The 10,477-nt window shown below is 47.7% G+C and overlaps 1 protein-coding gene across 1 annotated transcript in view; it reads left to right on the forward strand.

The window, feature by feature from the left end:
• Window positions 1-9,337, forward strand: part of FAM169B (family with sequence similarity 169, member B) — a 33,491-nt gene extending 24,154 nt beyond the window's left edge. The window contains exons 5-7 of the mRNA XM_012643671.1: window positions 1,775-1,906; window positions 6,081-6,184; window positions 7,503-9,337. Coding sequence (XP_012499125.1) covers window positions 1,775-1,906; window positions 6,081-6,184; window positions 7,503-7,691 — 425 coding nt within the window. The 3' untranslated portion in view covers window positions 7,692-9,337. The remainder of the gene's footprint in view (window positions 1-1,774; window positions 1,907-6,080; window positions 6,185-7,502) is intronic.
• The last annotated feature ends 1,140 nt before the right edge of the window (window positions 9,338-10,477 follow it).

Below are 10,477 nucleotides of genomic sequence, written 5' to 3' on the forward strand. Positions count from 1 at the left end.
TGGACAAAGTCAATTGAAAACCTTCTGGAAAGGATTCATCATTCCAGATGCCATTAAGAACATTTGTGACTGATGAGATGAGGTCAAAATATCCACATTAACAGAAATTTGGAGGAAGCTGATTCCAATTCTTATGGATGACTTTGAGGGGTTCAAGACTTCAGTGGAGGAAGTCACTGCAGATGTGGTGGAAATAGCAAGAGACCTAGAATTCGAAGTGGAGCCTGAAGAGGCGACTGAATTGCTGCAATCTCATGATCAAACCTTAGTGGACGAGGAGTTGCTTCTTACAGATGAGCAAAGAAAGTGGTTTCTTGCGATGGAATCTACTCTTGGTGAAGATGCTGTGAGCATTCTTGAAATGACAACAAAGGATTTGTACATTTGATCAACTTAGTTGACAAAGCAGCATTAGGGTTGAAGAAGATTGGCTCCAATTCTCAAAGAAGTTCTACTCTGGGTAAAATCTCATCAAACAGCATCACATGCTACTGAAATCTTTTGTGATTTCAGGGAGTGTTGATTCCTGCAACAAACTTCATTTTGTCTTATTTTAAGAAATGGCCACAGCTACCCCGACCTTCTGCAACCACCACCCTGATCAGTCAGCACCACCAACATCAAGGCAAGACCCTCTACCGGGAAAAAGATTACGGTTCGCTGAAGGCTCAGATGATCCTTAGCATTTTTTTAGCACTAAATTATTAATATTTTTAAAATTAAGGTATGTGCATTTTTTAGACATAATGCTATTGCACCCTTAATAGACTATACTGGAGTATAAACATAACTTTTATATGTACTGAAAAACCCAAAAATTCATGTGACTCACTTTATTGTGACACTCGCTTTATCGTGGTGGTCTGGACCCTAACTCGCAATATCTCTGGGGTCTGCCTGTGCTTAGCAGCGCGCTCTGTAGGCTTCCATCTGTGCCCTTGCCCTGGGCCCCGCAAAAGCTAGAGAGGGCCCGAGGGAGACCCCATGGGCACCAGCAGGACCAGGAGCAGCTTCCCATTCTCCTGGATTCGGGACACCGCCACGTGAAAATGTTTACCCTAGAACATGGGCATAAAAGTCTACAAGCCTTCAGGGGTCTTTGGAATCAAGGAGTCTGCAGAGGATAAGCTGGAAGGTTCTGTGGTAGAGGAGGGCTCAGGACGCTTGGGAGGGAGGAAGGATGGTGCTAGGGACTGGATCATGTCCCCCCAAATTCATATTTCGAAGCCCTCAATGTTACTGTATTTGGAGGTAGGGCCTTTAAAAAGATAATTAAGCTTAAATGAGGTTATAAGGTGGGCCCCCAATCCAATATGACTTGTGTGCTTAAAAGAAGAGAGAGAGAAAGCCCAGGGACGCGTGCACACGGAAACGGCATGTGAAGACACAGGAAGACCATGGCCATTCATGAACCAAGGAGAGAGGCCTCAGGAAAAACCAACCCTGGGACACCTTGATCTTGGAATTCCAGCCTCCAGAACTGTGAGGAATAAATTTCTGTTGTTTAAGCTGCCCAGTCTGTGGTATTTTGTGGTAGCAGCACGAGCAGACACACACAGATGGGATGCTGGAGGGGCACGCGGTAAGCAGGCAAGCAGGATGCGTCCACCGTGGGCTGGAGTGCAGCAGGGCTCCGAGCAGGGAGCGGGGGCTGGAAGGCTGCCGCAGGAAGTACCAGAGTGGGCCAAGTCTGGGGACAGCAGAGGGCTGGCCTCGTGCGAACCAGGCTTGGGCAGGGGTCTTCCCGACTCACGCATGCCTGCCTTCCTCTCAGTCTGCAGGCAGTTCCTGCTGGGCCGTCCAGAGGAGCGAGGGCGCCTGTGGGAGGTGGAGCCCCCGGGAGCCTGGGGCCAGCGCAGCAACATCTGGCTCAAGGTTCAACTTCACCAGGCAGGACTTCCAGACTGTGAGTCGGACTGAAATCAGCGCACTTTGGTCTAGTCATTTCTAGTGTCAGTAACTGGTACAGATGAATTTGCAGTGATCAAAGGAGACCCATGTAGATGTTATTTCTGTTGTTGTGCAAACAAAGGAAGAGAGAGGCCTGGGTGGGGTGGCGCTCTGTCCTCTGACCTTCCCTTCCTGAAGGAAGCACACCTTCCCGCCCTCTCACTTTAAATGATCGCTCCCAATTTAGCAATTAGAAGCTCTCTGGGACCCAGGGACTCCCCTTTTACAATTAGAATAGATTACTGAAACATAAAGAAGACAATTTCCTCTAACTGAAGATCAGTTGAAAACATGATTTTGAGTAGGTAATATGTGCACTTGGTTGAAAATTTGAAAGACACACACACACACGAGGGATCACGGTGACAAGCAAGCCTCCTGTCCTTCTCCTCTGGGGGGACACACCTGCGTAAATGGCAGCACTGCGTAGACAACATTCTGCCCATTGCTGCCTTGTCCGTTTTGTCCTTTTTAATGGCAGTATAGTATGATGTCGTGTGAGTTGTAGGAACGTGTTGTTATTTATCTCCCTGTTGACAGACGCACACGCTGTCTTCAGTCTTTGGTTAATCCAGACAGTGGCCCAGTGAGTTTGCCTGCGGGGGTTCTGATGGAGGGGTTTTCGAGGCAGGAGAACAGGGCCTTAGGTGGCCCGTTTCAAGGGGAGGCAGGGGGTGGGGAATCCTTTAAATGGCCAGAGGGGAATGCAGCCAGGCTTGTCTCTGGATTTACCAGTTGGCGTTTTGACAGTGGTCTGGGGCCCTCCTCAGCTCAGTGCTAAAGGTGAGGCCGGGCCAGGGCCGGGGCAGCTGATACCTCCGGGCTGCAGGTGCTGCCTGTAGATGGGAGACGCAGGAGGTTCTAACAGTTTAAATTCACTGTCCAAATTAAAGCCTTGGCTTGCCTTCCCTCCTGGAACGGGAGCTCCTGTGAGTATCAAATGCCATCTCTGCTGCAGGTGGCTCGTTAGGGGGCTGATGGGCAGTGGAAGTGCCAGGTATTCTCTCCATGTGGTGACTGATTTACTTTAGGTGGTGACAGGCTAGAGTGCCTTGGAGTTTATTGATGATAATAGTGATCAGTTTTGCTTTTATGGTGCCTTTCAGCTAGAAGGCGTAATGGATCTTTGCAGATACTAATGGGGTGACCAGGCACTGGGGCAGGAAGGGCCCTCGCGGGGCTGTGACTCTGATCCTAATGAGGCGGCTAAGTTACTTGCCCTGTGGCATTGTGTTAGGGAGGGAAGCGAGCTCAGACCCCCAGGCACCGAGCTGACCAGCTGTGTGGGTTTATGGATGCGCTTCACAAATGAGGCTGTGGGCCCCCATGCAAGGCCTTTGTGCTTGGATGCTGCAGTTCCTTGGCAGGGAGTGGAAAAAGAAAATGGATTGCATATCGGAATGTGGAAATCGCACAGGCCGGAGGGGGTAAGCAGGGGGAGGAGGCTTCCCCCTAATTGGGAAGATGGCTACCTCCCAGAGAATTCCACCGGGGGTTGTTTCCAGAGCTGGAAGTCGGTGTGGTCTGGTCAGAGGAAACTGAGCTGGAAGTCAGATGCCAAACCTGTCACTTTAATTCACTCTGAGATTCACCAACTCTCACTTTAAAACAGCAAATGAGGGGACTTGCACTGAGAATGTTCCAGAAGCATGCTGGAGTCCCTTGAAGGAAGAAGGGTCATCATTATAATTAGGGTATAATTAGATTACTAAAACTCTCTACTTTATAAAAAGTAATTCTAAGTTATGGTCTTTTCACTCCCTGTACAAATCATGGCGAGGTCCCAGTTTCACCCACACGTTCTGTCTCCCCGAGGGCCGCAGTCAGAATTTTAATTCACTTAGGGAGGTTTTCAGCCAACCAGCTTCATCTTGCAACCATTATGACAGTTAGTGCTGACATCCCAGATTTTTTCCAAGTTGGTGAGTGGGGGCTTCGAATGCGGTCACAGATCAGCCCAGATGCTCTGCAGTTCTGTAGTTTCTAGTCTGTTTCTCCCTTCACAGAAATCAGCAAGTGTTAGTGGATTAGAACTTCCCACGGGTCACCAAACAATGCCGATTCTGGAATGTTCTCTTCCCTGGAAATCTCACTAGGCCACTTAATTTGATCTTAGTCTTTATTTAGAGTCACTTTCCTCACTTGTTCTGTTTTTTGAGTTCTTTCTCTTGTGTCTTCCGATAATTTTATGTATCATAGAAATAGAACTGTAAGCAAGAAGCCCAGTGGAACCAATTGCTCACTCTAAATAAGGCATAAACATTTTACAGCATTTCAAAGGGAAATTAACTTGTGCCCCTTGCAAATGTTTTAAAATCTATTTTCGAAGCAGCCCGATTGGTGGACCAGGTCATCGAAAGTTTGCATGATCCTGGCTGTTGGTAACATCTGTGGCTTATCATGGCCCCGAAAATATTTACGGATTATTCAGACCTTTCGAGAAGAGTTTGTGGGAAATTTCTTTCTTCCTACACTCGGTTACATACGAAGCCTTTGAAACTTGACCAATAGGATCATAATTCCACCCGATGTGATTTCCCAGTCAGCCTGCACACGCCTTAAGTTTCTTTACCGGAGAGAATGAAATTGAATGTATCAACAGTGAAATGTTCTTTTACAAAAATGTCGCTGGAGGCAGGAAATAATGGAACACTGCCTTAAAAATTTATTTTTCCAATTTATAGGTCACAGTTTTGCTTTCTTTCTCCAGATGAACTTTTAATGGATTTAATTGTCATCCATAGGGGTGATAAAAATCTTTTCATCCATTTACATTTAATTTTTTAAGCCAGAGGGTTTGTACATAAAGAGGTGAAAAATTTGAGATACAAGTCTGATGCCTAGCAAACTCCGGTTCTGCCTTTGTTTCAGCTTTTTCTGGTGAATCGTACATTATACAGTGCAGCAGCAATAGCAATTTTATGCTGGGAAGTGCTGAGGGCGAAACCACCACACTGGACTTGTTTTTTTCCCTCTAATACTGCTCTTTGACAGGTTGTGTGGCTCCCTCTAGTGGCCATTGTGGTCGACTGCAGCCCTGGATGTTTAACCTGTATGGTTCGTACTCAGATACTTACACTTGCGCTTCCAAATTCGTGCATTCACTTTAAAAGATTTACTGAATCTTAATTGGTTAGGAATAAAATACAAGTAAATATTTGACAGCTGTTAACATGATGTAGTGCATAACAAAAACACCAGGAAAGGTGGAAAACTGATAATCGATTATCTACTTTGTTCTCTCATTCATTCACTCATTCTTGTATTCCTTCATTCATTTGATAACTGGTAACGGAGCACCCACACATGCACCAGGCGCAATCCTAGGTGTTAGGGATGCAGCAGTGAAGAAGCTGACCAGGCTTCCGAACTCACCTATGAGCTAAGTGCATGGGCAACTACTGTGTGATATAAGAACCCTACATGGCAGAGAGAACTAAAGTATGTTGGTATTTTTAAGTGCTTGCAATTAAATTTTGCCAAACCACATTTTGCTAATTTACACAGTTCTGTAAATAAACTTAAAAATTTACTTACATAGATAACAACTAAATAATACATTTGTTCCTTAGTAAACAAAATGTGTTACATATGTATTTTCAGCTCAAATGCAAAACTGCATATTTTTTCCTTAGGGATCTGAGCACCCCCCTCACCCCCCCCCAACATAAACACATGGATTTGGGGTTGGGGGGTGGGGAGACACACAGTAGGACAAGAAAGTCATTTCTTCCAAGTCGGTACTGATTTGGTAGGAGGGGCGGGAGGCTGAATTAACATGATGGCTTCTCTTGTGAGTAAAAATTCCAGTGAGCAGAGGAGGACCCAGGAATCGAACTGGAAACCCCACTCCCATTGAATGCCTGAGTCATGAGAAGAACAGATCACGATTCCAGCTCAGAAATGCTGGAGCAGAATGCCCACTTGGCATCTCCTGACACCTGGCAGGTCTTCCTGTCCTCTGGAGAGCACTGTGGCAGGTGTCACAGTGCAGGTCCAGAGGATGGAATTGGGTGGTGGCCATCAGCACGCTGGGAAGGGTCCCCAGTGTATTATTAACCTGTTGGTTGTCCAGCCCCTCGGGCGACACCCTCATTGGTTTATCCTATTCTCTTGCTTGGGGAGGGCAGCACAGCCAGGACATTCCAAGGAGGAGGAGGAGGGCATGAACGGTCATGGACAGACTTCTCGGGGTGACAGACCCAGACAGTCTGCTAATGGAGAAGGCAACAAGGTACGGTGATGATGTGTCGTTCATGAGCTTTTTGCTTTCTTAGTAATCACGTTGTCCTTGCTTAGTGAAGCCACGGTCTGAACCTGTAAGGCAGCTCCTGGCCAACTTGGCTGTGGATTTCTGCGTGGTCGTGGGCTGTTGATTTACACTGGGAATATCTGGGCCATGCAGGGAGAAGGGGTGATATGAGGAGAGGCCTTTGTAATTAGACTTTTCATGGTTCTCTTCTCTAAGCTAGACAAACTCTAATGAAACCAAAACGAAACAGGGAACACATGGGAATTGGCTGTAACCATGCATCGTTAAGGAAATATTGAAAAATCTGAATTTCAAATTCTGCCATGGACCAGCGTCTTCCAAGCATAACAAAAGCAAGACTAATTTGTCTTTTTTCCCTCCCTCACCTCACAAGCTCAAATTGCAAGAAAATGGCATGTGGTATTAGGTTTCTGTATAATCCAGAGTGATTGTAGAGTAGGGTACTGGGGAAGCAGGGTTACTGAATATTTCTTGGTGGCTTGTTGTCATTCAGCCCTTGATAAGATTTTCAGTTTTCCTGAAGCCAAGCTGGGCGCTTGCCCACACAGAGTAATTGTGACAATCCTGTGGTACGGAAGGGTCTTTGCTTTCGAATCCCTAAAGATCTGATAATTATTTTAAATTCCAAAACTTAACGATTGTGCATTGTGGGGGAATACTGCTTATTTTGGAAAATAAATTGTTCTGGGATAGAAGATTTAACATCAAAGGCATAAAATAGCCCAGTAAGTGCTGGATCATTTTAGAAAGCTGCTTCCTGTCTGATACCAGCCATCTGGCAGACGAGGGCTTTCATTTTCTTTGGGTCGCCATGGAAAGATGGGCTAACTTAAGACCCGACCAGGCACTGGACAGAGTATTGCACTCAGCCTCTTCCGCTGACCCCTGACTTTCCTTTTAGCCTTTGAAGGCTTTTTAGAGGAAGCAGAGGTGTCTGGTGTCTTGTAAAGCCATGGGTGTGTATCTGGGGAAGTCTGCACATTAGAACACAGGGCACCAACTTTTAAAGTAGCGCTTCCTTGCCCTGTTCTTCCTCCAGTCTCCCCGAGCTGAGCTGTCCTTCAGTTCTGTTCAGTAAATACTCGCTCTTACGTTCAAAACATGGTTTCCATGTGGCTGGCCAGGGGATTTTGAACCCCGCTTATCTGTTCTGAATCTCAGCATGGACAAGCCAGCCAGGACACCGCAGGCCCTGAATTCCAGTCCCGGACAGTCCGGGATGACCCGTTACATTAGAGTGTTTAATGGGAATGCCTTGTGTATTGTTTTCTGACTTCAGGAGAGGACCCGTGGAGAAGAACCGGAAAACTCAAAGAATGATCGAGATTGTGGAGCGAAAGAGGAGGAAGCTAGGCTGCTGGAGAGACCCTGCCAGGCTGAGCTGGAGGCACAGGAAGCCAAGAGGACAGCGTCTGTGGCGGGGCTGGCCGGGGAGCCATGGCAAAAGCTCCCCCGGCCCAGTTCCTGACTCCTCCAGACACGTGTCTGAGCCGGGTGCAGAGGCCTGGCCCGGGCTCCCGGCACCGGTGTGTGGGCCGGAGCTGGCCTCCTGTCCTTGCTGTGCCTTCCTTGTAATATTTGAGGAGCCAGTGACCACATCGGCCCCACCTACCTCAGTCCTTTTATGTGGGCTTAGGTTCTAGAATGCCTGAGAATGTTCTATGTTAAGCATGAAACGCTATATAGGATTGAGGAGTTATTTTCTCAAGTTACTTCTTGGCAGTTCCAAAAGATTTCAGAAACTCATTCAAAACCTAGCAGGGTTTCTGTTCCTTAGAAAGAATTGGTGCAACTGTACCGGAACCACGGGAATGTTTTCCTAAATATACCTCTTTCCTTACGTAAGTGTAACAAGCTCAGGGAGGGGCCATGCCCGTCTGATCCAGGCTGCAGAAACCCTGTTTAGGTTCATGCACGCCAGCCCTGGTGTTACTGTGAGGACACAGACACCAAAGAGGTCTCCAGGGAGACACTTTACTTTTCCAAGGAAGCTTCAGCCCCGTCAGAAGCTCCCTGAGGGCAGGGGCTGGGGCTGGCTGGTGCCCACCACAGGCTTTGAGCTCACATCTGGCCTGGTATGCAGGAGGCGCACAGAGCTGGCTCCAGGCCAGCGTCAGCCGTCACCTAATTCAGATGGGAAGCCACTGCGTGAGAATTTGGGCTGATGGTCCTTCTAGCATATTGGTGGCCTTGAGCATGAAGGTGTGTGGTAGTAAAAACAACTAAAAATTACAGCCTCGCTCAAATGTGACATTGGCTTCCCCCTTCTCAAACACCCACGGAGGTCTGCTTGGCGACATGTGCTCGGCCACTCAGGGGATGCAGAGCCCAGCTGGGGATCCCACCCCAAGCTTCCTGCCCTCTACAAGGGTAAGGCACAAGTCCAGGCTGCTTCGTGGAGCCCCAGAGCCTGCTCCCCAAGAGCTGGGGTGGTGCTTTCTCTGCACTGGGGCTCAGCCTCCCCAATGTGCAGTAGGATTTTTCCCAGAGAAAGCTGGTCAGGCCCTCTTGAAGCAGACAGCACACATTCCAGCCCCTGTTTCTGAATCTGACCACATAAGCACAGATACCTCAATCCCCTCTATGGCTTGTCACCAACTTTGGAGAAGCCAGGCCCTGTCACAGTGGGCCCCGCTGACTGTCCTTGTCATTGTACTCCAGCAGCAGGGTTGGCTCTGGGCCTGCCTGGCTGACCCTTGTGTTCCAGTGCCAAAGTAGGGCTGTCCCTCAGTAACTGTGGGGAATGGAGGGTGGGGGTCATCTCAGGACTGGGGAGTCACATCTCCCTTCTGTTCTTTTGCAGCTGGATTCTGGAGAGGTTGACAGAGGAACAGGCTTTTACCTTTTTAGGGATATAATAAAGCTGTTCCTGGGGCCTGGAGCCTTGGGGTGGTGAGGAGACCCAGAAGCCCCAAATTCTGGGAATGCACCTGCTGTTCCCCTGCGTAGTCAGAGGATGCATGCAGCAGGACCTCTGTTACTTATTCTTCCATGCACCCAGCTGTCTGTCCATCTGTTTATCCATCCATCCATCCATCCATCCATCCATCTCCCCTCCCTCTCTCTTTCCTTCCTTCCACTCATCTCCCCAACTATTTACTTCTCAATCTATATATCTCCTCCATCCATCCACCCTTCCGTCCATCCATCATCCATCCGTTCATCTGTCCTCCCTCTCTTCCTCACCTTTCTTCCTTCCATCTGTCTGTCCATGCATCTCTCCATCTGTCCATCCATCCACCTATCCATCCATCCATCTATTCATCTATCCTTATATCCATCTATCCATCCAGCCATCCATCCACCTATCTGTCCATCCATCCATCTATTCATCTATCCTTCTATCCTCCATCCATTCAGCCAGCCAGCCAGCTATCCATCCATCCATCTATTCATCTATCCTTCTATCCTCCATCCATCCAGCCAGCCATCCACCTATCCAGCCAGCCATCTATCCAGCCATCCATCCTGTTGTACAACAAACATTCAGCGTGCTTTCTCAGGGACAAGCTCTGTGCCAGACACTGGGGATGTAAGTGAGGTGTGGTTATTGGCTTCAAGGAAACTCTGTTCTCTCTGTAGGGGTTTCTTCTGGAATGTTCGACTGGAGTTTTTATCTCTCTTACTCCCAGTACAAAGAGGGGAAAGGTTCAATCGAATAGAAATAGAGTTTAGAACTCCATGCAGAGATGTTATAAAGCTCCCCCTGCCCCTTACACGTGGGCTGAGAAGTCAGGTCTGCAGCCGAGAGGGTGCTGTCTGTGCCTTGTCAGACGTAGCCTTTACCATGTGACGTATGTGCTGTGAACATTGCGCTCTTTGAGGGGAATGGTTGGTGTCTTGTGTTTACACGAGAAAGTGTCTCAGGGGTTTGACGAAGTTACTATTCAATAAAAGAGGCCTCTCAAGGAAGAAAAACGAATGTGCTGAGGGCTTCTTTTAAGGACATATAAACTGACCTCACAGAGTTAGGAGATACCCTGGAGCTCTGGGCACGCCCTCCCCAGCATGGCGTAGTCTGTGTCGGCTCTGAGCTGTGTGCAGGGGCCCTTCCGTGCAGTGTGGTTAGGGACTGTCCGTAATGCTTGCGTTTGCACGTGTTGTTTTTATTAAATCATTTTTGTTTATTATTCGGTTTGTCTTTGTTCCTGCCTCTTGTTTTTTTAACACTTCTATTGAGATGTAATTTACTAACCATAAAGTTCACTCATTTAAAGTCCATAATTCAGTGATTTTTAGTATATTTACAGAGTT

Source organism: Propithecus coquereli, unplaced genomic scaffold (genome assembly GCF_000956105.1).
Source record: "Propithecus coquereli isolate 6110/MARCELLA unplaced genomic scaffold, Pcoq_1.0 Scaffold20, whole genome shotgun sequence".
Taxonomy (NCBI): Eukaryota; Metazoa; Chordata; class Mammalia; order Primates; family Indriidae; genus Propithecus; species Propithecus coquereli.